Source organism: Oncorhynchus nerka, linkage group LG21, assembly GCF_034236695.1.
Source record: "Oncorhynchus nerka isolate Pitt River linkage group LG21, Oner_Uvic_2.0, whole genome shotgun sequence".
Classification (NCBI taxonomy): domain Eukaryota; kingdom Metazoa; phylum Chordata; class Actinopteri; order Salmoniformes; family Salmonidae; genus Oncorhynchus; species Oncorhynchus nerka.
Window position 1 is genome coordinate 11,688,868 of NC_088416.1, and position 19,791 is coordinate 11,708,658.

At 46.1% G+C, this 19,791-nt stretch overlaps 2 protein-coding genes across 2 annotated transcripts; one reads left to right on the top strand and one right to left on the bottom strand.

Moving 5' to 3' along the window:
- Positions 1-5,180: 5,180 nt before the first annotated feature.
- On the bottom strand, positions 5,181-10,800 carry LOC115103917 (cytochrome P450 2D14-like). Its single transcript, XM_029624976.2, has 9 exons — positions 10,514-10,800; positions 8,502-8,664; positions 8,106-8,258; positions 7,566-7,726; positions 7,073-7,246; positions 6,548-6,686; positions 6,167-6,354; positions 5,874-6,015; positions 5,181-5,725 (listed from the first exon to the last, which is right to left on the bottom strand). Exons 1-9 carry the CDS (start codon positions 10,673-10,675, stop codon positions 5,508-5,510), a joined length of 1,500 nt encoding a protein of 499 aa, XP_029480836.1. The 5' UTR covers positions 10,676-10,800; the 3' UTR covers positions 5,181-5,507.
- LOC135563533 (collagen alpha chain-like) lies at positions 10,598-18,224 on the top strand. Its single transcript, XM_065006311.1, has 2 exons — positions 10,598-13,420; positions 13,982-18,224. Exons 1-2 carry the CDS (start codon positions 13,412-13,414, stop codon positions 14,711-14,713), a joined length of 741 nt encoding a protein of 246 aa, XP_064862383.1. The 5' UTR covers positions 10,598-13,411; the 3' UTR covers positions 14,714-18,224.
- Positions 18,225-19,791: the final 1,567 nt, after the last annotated feature.

The window sequence follows — 19,791 nt, forward strand, 5'->3', positions numbered from 1 at the left end:
ACGCAACAGGTGTAGACCTTACAGTGAAATGCTTACTTACAGGCTCTAAACAATAGTGCAAAAAAGGTGTTAGGTGAACAATAGGTAAGTAAATAAATAAAACAACAGTAAAAAGACAGGCTATATACAGTAGCGAGGCTATAAAAGTAGTGTGGCTACATACAGGCAACGGCTAGTCAGGCTGATTGAGGTAGTATGTACATGTATATATGGTTAAAGTGACTATGCATATATGATGATCAGAGAGTAGCAGTAGCGTAAAAGAGGGGTTGGCGGGTGGCAGGACACAATGCAGATAGCCCAGTTAGCCAACGTGCAGGAGCACTGGTTGGTCAGCCCAATTGAGGTAGTATGCACATGAATGTATAGCTAAAGTGACTATGCATATATGATTAATAGAGAGTAGCAGCAACGTAAAAAGAGGGTTTGCGGGGGGGCACAACATGCATATAGTCCAGGTAGCCATTTGATTATCTGTTCAGGAGTCTTATGGCTTGGGGGTAAAAACTGTTGAGAAGCCTTTTTGTCCTTGGCACTCCAGTACCGCTTGCCATGCGGAAGTAGAGAGAACAGTCTGGGGTGGCTGGGGTCTTTGACAATTTTTAGGACCTTCCTCTGACACCGCCTGGTATAGAGGTCCTGGATGGCAGGCAGCTTAGCCCCAGTGATGTACTGGGCCATTCGCACTATACTCTGTAGTGCCTTGCGGTCAGAGGCCGAGCAATTGCCGTACCAGGCATGCTTTCGATGTTGCAGCTGTAGAACCTTTTGAGGATCTCAGGACCCATGCCAATTCTTTCTAGTTTCCTGAGGGGGAATAGGCGTTGTCGTGCCCTCTTCACGACTGTCTTGGTGTGTTTGGACCATGATAGTTTGTTGTTGATGTGGACACCGAGGAACTTGAAGCTCTCAACCTGCTCCACTACAGCCCCATGAGAATGGGGGTGTGCTCAGTCCTCCCTTTCCTGTAGTCCACAATTATCTCCTTAGTCTTGGTTACGTTGAGGGATAGTTTGTTATTCTGGCACCACATGGCCAGGTCTCTGACCTCCTCCCTATAGGCTGTCTCGTCATTGTCTGTGATCAGGCCTACCACTGTTGTGTCGTCTGCAAACTTAATGATGGTGTTGGAGTTGTGCCTGGCCATGCAATTGTGGGTGAACAGGGGGTACAGGAGGGGACTGAGCACGCACCCCTGTGGCGCTCCAGTGTTGAGGATCAGCGTGGCAGATGTGTTGCTACCTACCCTCACCACCTGGGGGCGGCCCGTCAGGAAGTCCAGGATCCAGTTGCAGAGGGAGGTGTTTAATCCCAGGATCCTTAGCTTAGTGATGAGCTTTGAGGGTACTATAGTATTGAACGCTGAGCTGTAGTCAATGAATAGCATTCTCACATAAGTGTTCCTTTTGTCCAGGTGGGAAAGGGCAATGTGGAGTGCAATAGAGATTGCATCATCTGTGGATCTGTTTGGGCGGTATGCAAATTGGAGTGGGTCTTGGGTTTCTGCGATAATGGTGTTGATGTGAGCCATTACAAACCTTTCAAAGCACTTCATGGCTACGGACGTGAGTGCTACGGGTCTGTAGTCATTTAGGCAGGTTGCCTTTGTGTTCTTGGGCACAGGGACTATGGTGGTCTGCTTGAAACATGTTGGTATTACAGACTCAATCAGGGACATGTTGAAAATGTCAGTGAAGACACCTGCCAGTTGTTCAGCACATGCCCGGAGCACACGACCTGGTAATCCGTCTGGCCCCGCAGCCTTGTGTATGTTGACCTGTTTAAAGCTCTTACTCACGTCGGCTACGGAGAGCGTGATCACACAGTCATCCGGAACAGCTGATTCTCTCATGCATGCCTCAGTGTTGCTTGCCTCAAAGCGAGCATAGAAGTAATTTAGCTCATCTGGTAGGCTCGTGTCACTGGGCACCTCGCAGCTGTGCTTCCCGTTGTAGTCTGTAATAGTTTGCAAGCCCTGCCACATAAGACGAGCGTCGGAGCCGGTGTAGTGTGATTCAATCTTAGCCCTGTATTGACGCTTTGCCTGTTTGATGGTTCGTCGCAGGGCATAGCAGGATTTCTTGTAAGCTTCCGGGTTAGAGTCCCGCGCCTTGAAAGTGGCAGCTCTACCCTTTAGTTCAGTGCGAATGTTGCCTGTAATCCATGGCTTCTGGTTGGGGTATGAACGTACCGTCACTGTGGGGACGACGTCCTCGATGCCCTTATTGATAAAGCCAGTGACTGATGTGGTGTACTCCTCAATGCCACCGGAAGAATCCCGGAACATGTTCCAGTCTGTGATAGCAAAACACTCCTGTAGTTTAGCATCTGCTTAATCTGACCACTTTTTTATAGGCCGAGTCACTGGTGCTTCCTGCTTTAATTTTAGCTTGTAAGCAGGAATCAGGAGGATAGAGTTGTGGTCGGATTTTCCAAATGGAGGGCGAGGGAGAGCTTTGTACGTGTCTCTGAGTGTGGAGTATAGGTGATCTATAATTGTTTTCCCTCTGGTTGCACATTTAACATGTTGATAGAAATTTGGTAGAACTGATTTAAGTTTCCTTGCATTAAAGTCTCCGGCCACTAGGAGCGCCGCCTCTGGGTGAGTGGTTTCCTGTTTGCTTATTTCCTTATACAGCTGACTGAGTGCGGTCTTAGTGCCAGCATCTGTCTGTGGTGGTAAATTAACAGCCACGAAAAGTATAGCTGAAAACTCTCTAGGCAAGTAGTGTGGCCTGCAATTTATCACAATATACTCTACTTCAGGCGAGCAAAATCTAGAGACTTCCTTAGATTTCGTGCACCAGCTGTTGTTTACAAATATGCCATATTCGTGATCATACCTCGTCTAATTTATTGTCCAATGATTGCACTTTGGCGAGTTGTATTGATGGTAATGGCAGCTTTCCCAGTCGCCTTCTCCGGGCCCTGACCAGGCATCCGGCTCTTTGACCTCTGTACCTGCGTCGTTTCCTCTTGCAAATAGCGGGGATGTCGGTCCTGTGGGGTGTTTGGAGAATGTGTTGTGCGTTGTCTTTGTTGTAGAAAAAATCTTTGTCTAATCCGAGGTGAGTGATCGCTGTCCTGATATCCAGAAACTCTTTTCTGCCGTAAGATACGGTTGCAGAAACATTATGTACAAAATAAACAAATAACGTGAAAAAACACATAATAGCACAATTGGTTGGGCGGCCGTAAAACTGCTGCCATTTCTTCCGGCGCCATTTTGAGGCAGGGATTGTATCTGTGCCATTCAGAGGGTGAAAGAGCAAGACAAAATATTTAAGTGCCTTTGAACGGGGTATGGTAGTAGGTGCCAGGCGCACCACTTAAGTGTGTCAAGAACTGAAACGCTGCCGTGTTTTTCACTCTCAACAGTTTCCCTTGTGCATCAAGAATTGTCCACCACCCAAAGGAGATCCAGAATCTTGACACAATTGTAGGAAGCATTGGAGTCAACATGGGCCAGCATCCCTGTGGAATGTTTTTGACACCCTGTCGAGTCCATGCCCCAACGAATTGAGGCTGTTCTGAGGGCATAATGGGGTGCAACTCAATATTTTGTACACTCAGTGTATATTCTGCCTAGTGGCACTATTGAGCATTGGCCGCACGATGATAATTGTTTTGGACTTTTCATCTTCAGATAAGAAATGACTGAGGATGTGCTTTTGTTATAACATACAGTTAGGATCACCACTTCATTTTAAGTATGTGATAAAGAGTAATAGTTGAGAGAAGTATTTATTTCAGCTTCTATTTCTTTCACAACATTCCCAGTGGGTCAGAAGTTTACATACACTCAATTAGTATTTGGTAGCGTTGCCTTTAAACTGTTTAACTTGGGTCAAACGTTTTGGGTAGCCTTCCACAAGCTTCCCACAATAAGTTGGGTGAATTTTGTCCTATTCCTCCTGACAGAGCTGCTGTAACTGAGTCAGGTTTGTAGGCCTCCTTGCTTGCACATGCTTTGCACATGATTTTTCAGTTCTGCCCACACATTTTCTATGGGATTGATGCCAGGGCTTTGTGATGGCCACTCCAATACCTTGACTTTGTTGTCCTTAAGCCATTTTGCCACAACTTTGGAAGTATGCTTGGGGTCATTGTCCATTTGGAAGACCCATTTGTGACCAAGCTTCAACTTCCTGACTGATGTCTTGAGATGTTGCTTCAATATATCCACATATTTTTCCTGCCTCATGATGCCATCTATTTTGTGAAGTGCACCAGTCCATCCTGCAGCAATGCACCCCCACAACATGATGCTGCCACCCCCGTGCTTCAAGGTTGGGATCGTGTTCTTCGGCTTGCAAGCATCCCCCTTTTCCCTCCAAACATAACAATGGTCATGATGGCCAAACAGTTCTATTTTTGTTTCATCAGACCAGACGACATTTCTCCAAAAAGTACAATCTTTGTCCCCAGTTGCAAATGGTAGTCTGTCTTTTTTTATGTCGGTTTAGGAGCAGTGGCTTCTTCCTTGCTGAGCGGCCTTTCAGGTTATGTCGATATAGGACTAGTTTTACTGTGGATATAGATACTTTTGTACCTGTTTCCTCCAGCATCTTCACAAGGTCCTTTGCTGTTGTTCTGGGATTGATTTGCACTTTTCGCACCAAAGTACGTGGGTCAAACCAAAACAAAACAGGAGATAGCTGCAAGTTGCGGCTGGTGAGGAGCATCTGCAGAAAATGTAAGTAGACTGTAGTTGGAACTTCATGATCTTTGATCACATGGCTGTTTTAATGTTCATGCAGTCAACATGTAGGCGAAAGTCTTCAAATGTTTATCCCCATAATGCACAAACTTTGAAAAGCAGGCCACTCAAACGGCCCCAGTGCCGAGGAGAGATTTCTTCATGGATCTTTCTGGAGAGGAGACTATAGAGGTCCCTCCATAAATTACTTAAAATCTGAGTGGTTATTATTGATCTGAGAGCAATAATCAGTTTGGTAAAGGCGAAAGCATTTAGAAGCTTTAAGAAACAATTTTATATAAAAATGTCCAGCATCTAGAAGGCAAATAGCAATAACTATCTGCACGAAACGTTCGTCTGCAATACTAGGTTAAGCATTGCAGCTTATATAAGAGCATCATCAACATTTTTGGGGGTTCTGGAGATTCAACCTCAATCATAAGAGTTACAGATGCAGGTAAGGGGATGGGAGGACATAAAATCAGAGGTTCACAATTTTAATCCAAATCACAAGGTTTTAGTAATTATTATTTTACTCAAGAAAACTTGATAAGAAAATACAATTCGTTGTAATTAACATAAACACAAAACCAATAGTTTTAACAATGGTATGGATTACAAAATACATGCAAGCATGCTGAAAGATCTAGTTTGAATTATCATTCCAATATCTGATCCTCACAGAAACTGACACAGATTATAAGGCATTAAATGGTGGGTTACACATTGTTGAAAAACTACTCATCGGATGAATTACTGAAATGAAGTTGAATTATTACAGAATAAGATCTATAGCTGTCTGACAGAACTAGATCTCTCTTGTGGAGACTGTGGGTAGCTCCTCGCTGCTCCTCAGGCGCACTCCAAGGCGGTAGGGCTTTGGAGACTGTGTCCCACCAAAGATGAGGCTGAAATCTGGGACACCTCCATCCTCAGGCCAGACGAATCGGTAACGCCGAAGCAATGTCACTAGAACCAGGAAGAGCTCCATACGTGCTAACCCCTCCCCCAGACACACACGAGATCCTAGGGAACACACACACGGCTATCAATGAGAACAACATTTCCCTCATACCTTCATATGCATGCAGCCTGGCATTTTATGTCAACATTATTATCTTGTCTTAGTATAATTTATAAGCCATAGATATTGACGCTTTTGGCAAAAAGGCACCTGCAGAGAATGGCAGAAAGGCTTCTGGTTTCACAAACTCTCCGACCTCGTTGAGGAAGTTCTCAGGGTTGAACTCGTGAGGGAATTTCCACTGGCCCTCTTCATGCAGCACTGAAGACAGGTTAGGAATCACCATAGTGCCCTGGAACAGATGAGGGATTAAGGGTGCGGTGGAGAGGTACACTAAAGACTGACACAGCACCCATCATGACATCACTCCCTCTAGCCCAGGTGACCTTTATAGTTCTAAGGTCAACAACAGGCAGCATATCAGTCGTCATGGTAATGCTCACCTGGGGCAGCTGGTAGCTGTTTATTTGTGTGTTGCTGCAGGTAGTATGGAACACGGCAAGAGGAACGGTGTCACTCATGCGCTGTGCCTCGTGGATCGTGGCTTGAACATACGGCATGGCATGTCTGTCCTCAAACGAAGCGTCTGCACGTCCCTCAAGAACCTCGGCGATCTCTCGGTGACAGCGATCTGGGACAAACACACACTCTTTGGCCGGGTTTTCCATCCGATCAAGTTTTGTAGAATGTTTAATATTTACAGCTAATTTGCTATTTAGCCGACATATGCATCGTTTACCGTGAATGCGGAAACATTGTCTACAAGCGCCATCGAATTGAATGAAATGTCTGCCAGTGTGTGTGTTGTGTATGTATTTCCTCACCCTGTACATGCTGGTTGGTCATCAGGTATAGCATGGCAGAGCGGAGGGTGTTGGAAGTCGTGTCTGTCCCAGCAATGAACAGGTCAAGTAGTAGAAACACCATCTGAGCATCATTAAATGTGGAGCCTCCATCAGCTGTCTGAAACACACAAACACATACACGCACGCAGACACCAAAGGCATCTACATTAAATTCTGCATTCCACCCTGCTCCATCCTGTAAAGTACATCCTCCTTTTCTACCAGCCCCAATGAAAATGTTTGCCCCGTTCACGGAAGTCATTCCAAAGACTAAAAATGGGACCCAATGCCTCTCTGATTGGCAAATGGATTCAGGGTAAAGTCCTGCAACAGACTAGTGTCCTATCCAGGGGTGTACTTCTACATCAAGCTTCTTAATGCTACAGAAACAGGAGATAGGCTCCTGCCCTATGGACCATTCAGGCTTACTTGTACAAGGCTACTTTCTTTATATCTTATCTTCTTTATTTTACTTCTAGAACCATACTTCTATTGTTCTCCTACCTTGTCAATCTGGTCCAGGTAGCAGTCAAGGAGGTCTCTGGGCTCTCCTGCGACCCTTGAATGTTTGTGCTTGGTCACAACCTTCTTGATATGTTCTTTAATTTTATCAAATTTGTGGAAAACGTTCCTGAATGGCAAAGGGAGGGGCCTCAAGACTGGTATGATTTCATAGAGCTACAAAAGATAGGTGGGAGGAAATGGAGGTAAAACAGAGGGGAATGTGGATCAGTGTGTCATGTTTAGCACAGAGAGGTCAGTGATGATCATGTAACTCTTATAAAAAAAAGTTTCCATCTAGAATCTAAAAGGATTATTTTCGCTGTCCCCATTGGAGAACACTTTGACGAACCCCTTTGAAGAACACTTTTGGGTTCAGTGTAGAACCCTTTCCACAGAAGGTTCTATCTGGAACCCAAAAGGGTTCTACCTGGGGACAGCCGAAGAACCATTTTGGAACCCTTTTTTTAGTAAGCACGGAGGGCTTAGACTGTACCATGGCCCAAGGTCCAATAGCTTCCTTGGTAAACTCCTCTAACCTCTGGATGAGGGTGAGGATGACCGGGTCGTCATATTCAAACCTCTCTCCAAAAATCAGTGAGCAGATGATGTTAGACGCAGCCAGATGGAAGAGGTGCTGAGGATCCATCGAACCGCCTACCAGGGCACAGCAACGATCACCACACGAGGCAATACACACGGACAAGGTAAGAACAACGATCACAGAGCTACTGAATTGAACACACTGACAGGATAGATAAAGTAACAATCCCCACAGTCTTTATACCTAATGTTTAAACAAGTATAGTAAATATAGTCATACTGGGAGTATTACTGGGAGTATTACTGAGAGTATCTTATTTCTGTGAAGTTTGTGTGGTTTATGGAAGTTTGTTACAACAACAAGGGGTTAATAGTGTAATGGTTTGATACAGTATTTGGAGGAGCTTTGGGGTGGATACTAAGCGCTGATAATGACATGAATATCTACAGTGATGACTGTGATTACTAGGACATTGTGTGTGTGAGACTGTACCAGCACTGCTCTCCAGCTCAGTGCAGATGTGGGACACCTCCTCCAGGATGCGCTCTTCCATGGAGCGTTTGCCCAGACCAAAGTTTTTCAGCGTGGTCAGTGCAAAGCGCCGGTGGTCCCTCCAGCTGGAGCCATAATTGGCCATGACGATCCCTGATCGGCACACACACACATACAAACAAACACGGAACGTAAGTGGGTCGGACTCACGGTCTCATGCCTGCGACTTTAAAATCAGTGTCACCCTCAGCCCAGGGGGGATTTCCTATTGGGCTAATTCTTAAGACGTTGGTTTCTCCTGTGGGAGACCAGGGCTCAGATACCGCCAGTGGCACATACACACACATAGTTCCCTTATTATAATACATATTATAAAAGGGGTCGAGAAAGTTCTACCTCTGCCTTTGAAGAGGTGGCTGACCATCATATGGGTTGGTCGTCCAGCATAATCCGCTGCGCGTGTCACCAGTGCCTCACGAACCACCTCCAGGCCATTCAGAACCACTGCAGGCCGTGAGCCGATGTACAGACTGAACACGTTACCATAGCGCCTCTTCAGCTGAAGCACAGAAGGAGAGGGACAGGGGGAGTATTTATTGTGAGAATATAATGGGGAACTTTTCTTTTGAAATGTTATTCAAGCACGCAAGGGATGGATAAGCTTTCAGTCGTGCGTTTTGGGAGAGTTTAACAGGAGTAACTCTTGGCTGACTACTATTATTTCTCCCTTTACAAGTTGTGTAGCACTCTGATATTAAACATTGAGTCCCTGGTTTCTGTAACGGCGTTCGTCTGTCGAAAGAGAGTCGGACCAAAATGCGGCGTGGTGGTTACTCATGTTCTTTAATGAAAATCGAACGATACATGAAATAACAACTATATATACAAAACAACAAACGGAACGTGAAAACCTATACAGCCTGTCTGGTGCTAACTAACACAAAGACAGGAACAATCACCCACAAACACACAGTGAAACCCAGGCTACCGAAATATGGTTCCCAATCAGAGACAACGAGAATCACCTGACTCTGATTGAGAACCGCCTCAGGCAGCTAAGCCTATGCTAGACACCCTACTCAGCCACAATCCCCAATGCCTACAAAAGCCCCAATACGACAACACAATAAACCCATGTCACACCCTGGCCTGAACAAATAATTAAAGAAAACACAAAATACTAAGACCAAGGCGTGACCGTTTCCTTTATGTGTAATAACAAAATAGCTCAACCTTATTCAGAACATATCTATACGGTGTTGTTAGTGTGTTATTACACCAGGATAATAAAGTTTTTCCCTTTTTTTTTATTCAATATTTTTTCCTTGTTTACAAATCCCATAGAATGTTACAGTTTAGAAATAACAGAAATATCCACAATTTTCACTAATTATTTTACTAGGTAAGAACAAATTCACCTCTTGCACTGAGATGCAGTGCCTTAGACCACTGTGCCACTTATTATTTCTGTTTATTGTCAGATTAATTAATCATTGTCTTTTGTTGAAATTGTGTTATGACATTCCAACCTTGTTGAGCATTCTTTTGTCCAATTGTGGCATGAATCAACTATTGTATCTGTTGTCCTAAAACTTTAGCCTACATCACACTTAATACCCATTCAGTCAGACTGGTCTCATAGACTAGACGTAACATAGTAAATGTAGATCCGGGACTCTCAAATTAGTATGATGTTACCTCTGGTATGGTTACAAAAGACAGATGGTTACTTTAAGGCAGTGGTTCCAAAACGTGTGTTATTTTTAAGAACCCTGTCCAGATTTAAATTTAGTCTTGAAGGTTGTTACAGTCCCATAGATTTTGTTGTCATTTTTTGTCACTCAAATATCACATGAATACACATTCGACATGGGAAACTGTATAGAATTGCAAGAAATGTAGCTTTAAAACGGCAACATTTTCTTTGCACCCCATGACAAAATTTGTAGAATTGCAGGAAATAAACTGCAAATAACCTGCAAAATCCTCTCCACCAACAAGAGGGGTGTGAACAGTGTTTTTGTCATGAACAGTGCTGTGCCCATATAAATAGACGTGGTGCGTGCGTGCAGGGAGGGCCCAGCAAATACATAACATATTGTTCATTTTTGCAAATTCATAACATATAATACAAAATATAATCCGTAACATATCATACGAAATAGGTGATGGTCATCCATAATACACACCATACGAAACGTAACATATCATACATACTAAATGGAGCGACTTGGATTTATTATACAGAATAATAGGAATCCGTCGACCTATATTACGAGTTGCTTGAAGAAAGCTATATCCAAAATATTAGCGTCGCAAAAAAACTTTATTTCCAGCAGCGTATTCGTAGCAGGTCTAGCGAGAGTTGGTCTAACTAACTCTAGCCTACAAAGTATAGCCTACTTTACCCCTTCCAGGTCTTTGAGGGGGTTGACAGGATCCAGCTGTAGCAGATTGCCAAGAATGGGCAGGGGACGGGGTCCCGGTGGAAAGTTTTTAAGTCGGCGGACCCTGATGAAGAAGATTAGAAGGAGGATAAAGAGCCACAACAACACCACCGAACCAAGCATCGCAACTGGGCTTCAGGAATTGCATAGGCTACTTCACGATGTAAAGATGGCTGATTTAAAGACGCCAGTTGCCACCCACACAAATTGTGGACTTTGTTTTGAACACAGATCTATGGCACCAGTCAATGTGGGAGGTAACCTGTCTGCCTATGGGAGACTTGTAGGTTTACAGCCTTGATTCAGGACTTGATAATATTTTTTGTTTGATTTGGTATTGGAACTGGGGGTTTATTTGCCGCCCAATATGAGGTAAAGCCAGTTTCAAATGGGATATTTGACGGATATTTGCGCTTTCAAACCTCAACAGCTTTCAAACCACTTGAGCCACAGGCTCCAAATAAGTGACAGGATGTTGGAAAAATGGCACAGGTCTTATTTTCACGATTTGGATATTAATTCGCTTTCCAAAGCTAATAAACGTGGAAATGCGAGCAGCATTTTGTAGTCCTAGTTGAATTAGTTATGGAGCGTAAACAAAGTACAAACTTTTGTTAACATTTGAATGTCAATAGCTCCTTGGTCATGTTACCTACTTGACTCAAACAACGTTCAGAATGTCCACTGACTACCCTTCTATATTGCACACGTTTGGTTTGTCAATTTTCATCTCACATTTTTACATTAATTTTTCTAACTTTCTAATGTTAATAGCTTCTTGGTCATTTATTGAATTTTTTTACCTTTATTTAACTAGGCAAGTCAGTTAAGAACAAATTCTTATTTTCATTGACAGCCTAGGAACAGTGGGTTAACTGCCTGTTCAGGAGCAGAACAACAGATTTGTACCTTGTCAGCTCAGGGGTTTTGAACTTGCAACCTTCCGGTTACTAGTCCAACGCTCTAACCACTAGGCTACCCTGCCTAGTGTGAACTACTGACTTCAAACAAGGTTCAGAATGTACACTGACTACCTTTCTATATTGCAACACTAACTACCCTTCTATATTTTCATGACACATGATTTTACATTAATTTTTCAAAATTTTAAATTTCAATAGCTCCTTGGTCATGTGACCTACTGACTTCAAACAAGGTTCAGAATGTCCACTCAGTGGGCCTACACATGGCACACCATTTAGTTTGTCAATTTTCATCTCACCCGATTTTACATGAATTTTTCAAACTTTCAAATGTCAATGGAGAGTGACTACATTTCAGCCGTGCGTAATTGGCCGACTCCCACCACGGCAAAGGAGGTGCAGCCTTTTTTAGGGTTTGCCAATTACTATCGGAGGTTTATCCTGGGTTTTGGTCAGGTAGCGGCTCCCATTACCTCACTGCTGAAGGGGGGCCCGGTGCGTTTGCAGTGGTTGGCTGAGACGGACAGGGCTTTTGGTCACCTAAGGGCTCTGTTTACCTCGTCTCCCGTGCTGGCACATCCGGATCCCTCTTTGGCGTTCACGGTGGAGGTGGACGCGGACGCATCCGAGGCTGGGATTGGAGCCGTGCTCTCTCAGCGCTCGGGTACGCCACCGAAGCTCCGCCCATGTGCCTTCTTCTCGACGAAGCTCAGCCCGGCGGAACGAAACTATGATGTGGGGGACCGGGAGCTGTTGGCTGTGGTGAAGGCGTTGAAGGTGTAGAGACATTGGCTTGAGGGGGCTCAACACCCTTTTCTCATCTGAACTGACCACCGCAACCTGGAGTACATCCGGGCAGCGAGGAGACTGAATCCTCGTCAGGCAAGGTGGGCCATGTTTTTTACCCGTTTTGTTTTCACCCTTTCTTTCAGACCAGGTTCCCAGAATGTTAAGGCAGACGCACTGTCCAGGCTGTATGACACAGAAGAACGGCCCATGTATCCTACCCCCATACTTCCTCCTTCTCGGTGTGCACACGGTGTAAGGCTCGTAGGCACCTGCCCAGAGGTAACCCTTACCCGTTCCACAACAGCCTTGGTCGCATCTGTCGGTCGATTTCCTCACCGATCTTCCTCCCTCACAGGGTAACACCACGATCCTGGTTGTTGTGGAACGTTTTTCCAAGTCCTGCCGTCTCTTCCCTCTGCCCGGTCTCCCTACGGCACTACAGACTGCGGAGGTCTTTTTTACACACGTCTTCCGGCACTACGGGGTGCCTGAGAATATAGTGTCTGATCGGAGTCCCCAGTTCACTTCGAGGGTCTGGAGGGCGTTCATGGAACGTCGGGGGTCTCGATCAGCCTTACCTCGGGTTTTCACCCCGAGAGTAATGGGCAGGTGGAGAGAGTGAACCAGGATGTGGGTAGGTTTCTGCGGTCTTATTGTCAGGACCGGCCGGGGGAGTAGGCGGCGTTCGTGCCCTGGGCCGAGATGGCTCAGAACTCACTCCGCCACTCCTCCACTAACCTCTCGCCCATCCAGTGCGTACTGGGGTACCAGCCGGTTCTGGCGCCTTGGCATCAGAGTCAGACCGAGGCTCCTGCGGTGGACGACTGGTTCAGGCGCGCGGAGGAGACCTGGGACGCCGCCCATGTTCACCTCCACCGGGTATGGCTCTCGACCCAAAATTTGCCCCACCGCCTGCCCTGCCAGAGGTGACTGAACGAGGTTAGTTATCAGTTACAGCTTCCCCCGATTACCGTATTAACCCCTCGTTCAATGTGTCTCTCCTCAGGCCGGTGGTGGCTTGAAAAGGATCCCCATTAGCTGTTGCAACAGCAGCAGCTACTCTTCCTGGGGTCTACACAAAACATGAAACATGACATAATACAGAACATCAATAGACAAGAAAAGCTCAAGGACAGAACTACATACAATGGACAATGTGAGTTGTTTTTTCTTCTTTTGTGACATAAAATGTTAGTCAAAAAGTGTTCTGCTTTGGCCCGTAGGCCTATGAAAGCCGTTCTACCAATTTTTTTTCAAATAAAGATGTGCCGAATACAACAGGTGTAGACCTTACAGTGAATTGCTTACTTACAAGACCTTAAGCAAAAATTCTTTAATAAGATTAAGAAAAAGTGTTAAATAAAAAAAATAGATAAGTAAAAAATAAAAAATAAAAGTAACAAATAATTAAACGGCATCAGTGAAACAACAATAGAGAGGCTATATACAGGGAGTACCTGTACAGAGTCAATGTGCGGGGGCACCAGTTAGTCGAGGTAATTGAGGTAATATGTACAGTTGAAGTCGGAAGTTTACATACACCTTAGCCAAATACATTTAAACTCAGTTTTTCACAATTCCTGACATTTAATCCTAGTAAATATTTGCTGTCTTAGGTCAGTTAGGATCCCTACTTTATTTTAAGAATGTGAAATGTCAGAATAATAGTAGACAGAATGATTTATTTCAGCTTTTATTTCTTTCATCACATTCCCAGTGGGTCAGAAGTTTACATACACTCAATCAGCTCAGGACAGACGGGCGACTCCGGCAGCTCAGGACAGACTGGAGACTCCGGCAGCTCAGGACAGAGGGGCGACTCCGGCAGCTCAGGACAGACGGGCGACTCCGGCAGCTCAGGACAGACGGGCGACTCCGGCAGCTCAGGAGAGACGGGCGACTCCGGCAGCTCAGGACAGACGGCGACTCCGGCAGCTCAGGACAGACGGCGACTCCGGCAGCTCAGGACAGACGGGAGACTCTGGCAGCTCAGGACAGACGGGAGACTCTGGCAGCTCAGGACAGACGGGCGACTCCGGCAGCTCAGGACAGACTGGAGACTCCGGCAGCTCAGGACAGAGGGGCGACTCCGGCAGCTCAGGACAGACGGGCGACTCCGGCAGCTCAGGAGAGACGGGCGACTCCGGCAGCTCAGGACAGACGGCGACTCCGGCAGCTCAGGACAGACGGCGACTCCGGCAGCTCAGGACAGACGGGAGACTCTGGCAGCTCAGGACAGACGGGCGACTCCGGCAGCTCAGGACAGACTGGAGACTCCGGCAGCTCAGGACAGAGGGGCGACTCCGGCAGCTCAGGACAGACGGGCGACTCCGGCAGCTCAGGACAGACGGGCGACCCCGGCAGCTCAGGACAGACGGCGACTCCGGCAGCTCAGGATAGACGGGAGACTCTGGCAGCTCAGGACAGACGGGAGACTCTGGCAGCTTAGGACAGACGGGAGTCTCTGACAGGGCTGAGCAGGCGGGAGCACCTGTAGGGAGGAGACGGAGAGACAGCCTGGTGCGGGGGGCTGCCACCGGAGGGTTGGTGCGTGGAGGAGGCACCGGATAGACCGGACCATGGAGGCGCACTGTAGGTCTCGAGCACCGAGCCTGCACAACCCTACCTGGCTGGATACTCCCCGTAGCGAGGCCAGTGTGGCGAGGTGGTATAGACCGCACTGGGCTGTGCTGGCGAACCGGGGACACCATACGTAGGGCTGGTGCCATGTACCCCGGCCCGAGGAGACGCACTGGAGACCAGATGCGCTGAGCCGGCTTCATGGCACCTGGCTTGATGCCCACTCTAGCCCGGCCGATGCGAGGCCCTGCTATGTATAACGCACCGGACTATGCCTGCGCACCGGGGACACCGTGCGCCTCACGGTATAACACGGTGCCTGCCCGGTCCACCTCTTTCCACGGTAAGCACGGGGAGTTAGCTCAGGTCTCCTACCTGACGTAGCCACACTCCCCGTGTGCCCCGTGTGTGCTGCCGTACCAACTCCTCAAAATGCCGCCGCTCTGCTTTGGCTGCCTCCAGCTCTTCCCTGGGGCGGCGATATTCCCCAGCCTGTGCCCAGGGTCCCTTGCCGTCCAGAATCTCCTCCCATGTCCAGGAGTCTTGAGATTTCTGCCTCTGCCCGTTACCACGCTGCTTGGTCCTTGGTTGGTGGGTGATTCTGTAACGGCTGTCTGTGGTGGAAGAAGGTGAGGACCAATGCGTAGCGTGGTAAGTGTCCATATTTTTAATAAAGAAATTGAACACTAAACGAAAACAACAAAGTGAACGAACGAAACCGAAACAGTTCTATCTGGTGCAAAATGCAAACACTCAACAGAAAATAATCACCCACAAATCAAGGGTGAAAACAGGTTGCCTAAGTATGGTGTTCAATCAGAGACAACGAATGACAGCTGCCTCTGATTGAGAACCATACCAGGCCAAACACAGAAATACCAACTCATAGAAAAACAAACATAGACAACCCACCCAACTCGCGCCCTGACCATACTAAAACAAAGCCATAACAAAAGAACTAAGGTCAGAACGTGACATTTTCAGTTCTACCCACACATTTTCTATAGGATTTAGGTCAGGCTTTGTGATGGCCACCCTAATACCTTGACTTTGTTGTCCTTAGGCCATTTTGCCACAACTTTGGAAGTATGCTTGGGGTCATTGTCCATTTGGAAAATCCATTTGCGACCAAGCTTTTACTTCCTGTCTGATATCTGGAGATTCAATATATCCACATAATTTTCCTCCCTCATGATGCCATCTATTTTGTGAAGTGCACCAGCCCCTCCTGCAGCAAAGCACCCCCACAACATGATGCTGCCACCCGTGCTTCACTGTTGGGATGGTGTTCTTTAGCGTGCAAGCCTCCCCCTTTTTCCTTCAAACATAACGATGGTCATTATGGCCAAACAGTTATATTTTTGTTTCATCAGACCAGAGGACATTTCTCCAAAAAGTATGATCTTTGTCCCCGTGTGCAGTTGCAAACAGTAGTCTGTTTTTTTAATGGCGGTTTTGGAGCAGTGGCTTCTTCCTTGCTGAGCGGCCTTTCAGGTTATGTCAATATAGGACTCGGTTTACTGTGGATATAGATACATTTGTACCTGTTTCCTCCAGCATCTTTACAAGTTCCTTTGCTGTTGTTCTGGGATTGATTTGCACTTTTCACAACAAAGTACGTTCATATCTAGGATATAGAATGCGTCTCCTTCCTGAGCGGTATGACAGCTGTGTGGTCCCATGGTGTTTATACTTGCGTACTATTGTTTTCACAGATGAACGTGGTACCTTCAGGCATCTGGAAATTCCTCTGACACCGCCTGGTATAGAGGTCCTGGATGGCAGGAAGCTTGGCTTCAGTGATGTACTGGGCCATATGCACTACCCTCTGTAGTGCCTTGCGGTCAGAGGCTGAGCAGCTGCCATACCAGGCAGTGATGCAACCAGTCAGGATGCTCTCGATGGTACAGCTGTAGAACCTTTTGAGAATCTGAGGACCCATGCCAAATCCTTTCTGTCTCCTGTCATGCCCTCTTCAGACTGTCTTAGTGTGTTTGGACCATGATAGTTTGTTGGTGATGTAGAGACCAAGGAACTTGAAGCTCTCAACCTGCTCCACTACAGCCCCGTCGATGAGAATGGGGGTCCTCCTTTTCCTGTAGTCCACAATCATCTCCTTTGTCTTGATCTCGTTGAGGGAGAGGTTTTTGTCCTGGCACCACACGGCCAGGTCTCTGACCTCCTCCATATTGGCTGTCTCATCAGTGTCAGTGATCAGGCCTAGCATTTGTTGTGTCATCTGCAAACTTGATGATGGTGTTGCAGTCTTGCCTGGCCAAGCAGTCATGAGTGAACAGGGAGTACAGGAGGAGACTGAGCACGCATCCCTGAGGGGCCCCCGTGTTGAGGATCAGCGTGGCGGATGTGTTGTTACCTACCCTTACCACCTGGGTAAGGGTATATCTTCATGAATTTAGAAATAGTGTACATTACACTAGCTTGTAAACTCAAAATTATATATCTTATTCAGGTATCCATTCAAAGACAAATATTTTTTTTCTGGATGGGGGTGCAGAGGCAACCATAGATTTGATTTATTAGGATCCCCATTAGCCGATGCCAATGACAACAGCTAGTCTTACTGGGGTCCGACACGTATCGAAAAATACATTACAGACAAAATACTTTACAATTTATATACAAATATGAACATGTAGTGTGTGTGTGTGTGCATCTATCAGTTACACATACATGTCATTACATACTGTTTCAGGGGTTGTATGGTGGATGGTCGGTATGTGCCTGTGAGGTTTCTGTGTTTTCTGGCTGCCAGGACCATGGACAGCAATGGGAATTATTCCCCAGGGGCAGGACCATGGACAGCTCAGGGGAAACTGCCAGACTACAGCAGAACAGCCACACCTGTCTCCAGTTGTAATTAGAGGCTAAACAGCAGATTGAAACCAATCGGGGCCTCTACTTAACTGCGCCCTGTGTATGCATTCTTTGTCTTTCCTTTAACCCCGGCAGGTGAACGAGGAGGAGGTGGCGGCGACGGCGACGGCGGCTATTGGAGAGACTGCACATATGGTGGAGAAGGAGGTTTACTGGAATAAAGGAACTGAAGATTTTAGCAAGGCGTGAACCCCAAAGACCAAGAGTGGAGGATCTTTGACTGGTGAAGATGGATTTACTTTGTTTGAGTTGCCGGTACCCGATTTAAAATAATAAACCGTCTTAACCATTCCTGTGGACTGGCGGTGTGTGTTTGTGTAAACCCTGCCTTACCAAGATCAAGTCGCCGAAACTGCCACAAGTAGGTCACATGGGGGAGAGGCATTGTACCATATGTTGCTTTATTTGTTTTTTTTAAACCAGGTTTGCTGTTCACTTGCACTATATACAGTGCGGCAAAAAAGTATTTACTCAGCCACCAATTGTGCAAGTTCTCCCACTTAAAAAGATGAGAGGCCTGTAATTATCATCATAGGTACACTTCAACTATGACAGACAAAATGAGAAAAAAAATCCAGAAAATCACATTGTAGGATTTTTAATGAACTTATTTGCAAATGATGGTGGAAAATAAGTATTTGGTCACCTACAAACAAGCAAGATTTCTGGCTCTCAGACCTGTAACTTCTTCTTTAAGAGGCTCCTCTGTCCTCCACTCGTTACCTGGTATTAATGGCACCTGTTTGAACTTGTTATCAGTATAAAAGACACCTGTCCACAACCTCAAACAGTCACACTCAACTCCACTATGGCCAAGACCAAAGAGCTGTCAAAGAACACCAGAAACAAAATTGTAGACCTGCACCAGGCTGGGAAGACTGAATCTGCAATAGGTAAGCAGCTTGGTTTGAAGAAATCAACTGTGGGAGCAATTATTAGGAAATGGAAGACATACAAGACCACTGATAATCTCCCTCGATCTGGGGCTCCACGCAAGATCTCACCCCGTGGGTGGGGTCAAAATGATCACAAGAACAGTGAGCAAAAATCCCAGAACCACACGGGGGGACCTAGTGAATGACCTGCAGAGAGCTGGGACCAAAGTAACAAAGTCTACCATCAGTAACACACTACGCCGCCAGGGACTCAAATCCTGTAGTGCCAGACGTGTCCCCCTGCTTAAGCCAGTACATGTCCAGGCCCGTCTGAAGTTTGCAAGAGAGCATTTTGATGATCCAGAAGAACATTGGGAGAATGTCATATGGTCAGATGAAACCAAAATATAACTTTTTGGTAAAAACTCAATTTGTCGTGTTTGGAGGACAAAGAACACCATACCTACTGTGAAGCATGGGGGTGGAAACAACATGCTTTGGGGCTGTTTTTCTGCAAAGGGACCCGGACGACTGATCTGTGTAAAGGAAAGAATGAATTTATTATATTTCACCTTTATTTAACCAGGTAGGCAAGTTGAGAACAAGTTCTCATTTACAATTGCGACCTGGCCAAGATAAAGCAAAGCAGTTCGACACACAACGACACAGTTACACATGGAGTAAAACAAACATACAGTCAATAATACATTATAAACAAGTGTATATACAATGTGAGCAAATGAGGTGAGATAAGGGAGGTAAAGGCAAAAAAAAGGCCATGGTGGCAAAGTAAATACAATATAGCAAGTAAAACACTGGAATGGTAGATTTGCAGTGGAAGAATGTGCAAAGTAGAAATAAAAATAATGGGGTGCAAAGGAGCAAAATAAATTAATTAATTAAATACAGTAGGGAAAGAGGTAGTTGTTTGGGCTAAATTATAGGTGGGCTATGTACAGGTGCAGTAATCTGTGAACTGCTCTAACAGTTGGTGCTTAAAGCTAGTGAGAGAGATGTGTTTCCAGTTTCGGAGATTTTTGTAGTTCGTTCCAGTCATTGGCAGCAGAGAACTGGAAGGAGAGGCGGCCAAAGAAAGAATTGGTTTTGGGGGTGACTAGAGAGATATACCTGCTGGAGCGTGTGCTACAGGTGGGAGATGCTATGGTGACCAGCGAGC

What these genes read in the sequence shown, in the direction of transcription:
- LOC115103917 (XM_029624976.2), bottom strand. Translation starts at nt 10,675, where the DNA reads ATGCTTGGTTCGGTGGTGTTGTTGTGGCTCTTTATCCTCCTTCTAATC. An exon ending in CCACCTCTTCAAAGGCAGAG is followed by an intron (nt 8,259 to 8,501) that starts GTAGAACTTTCT and finishes TGTGCCGATCAG; the next exon opens with GGATCGTCATGGCCAATTAT. An exon ending in GACCAACCAGCATGTACAGG is followed by an intron (nt 6,355 to 6,547) that starts GTGAGGAAATAC and finishes TGTTTGTCCCAG; the next exon opens with ATCGCTGTCACCGAGAGATC.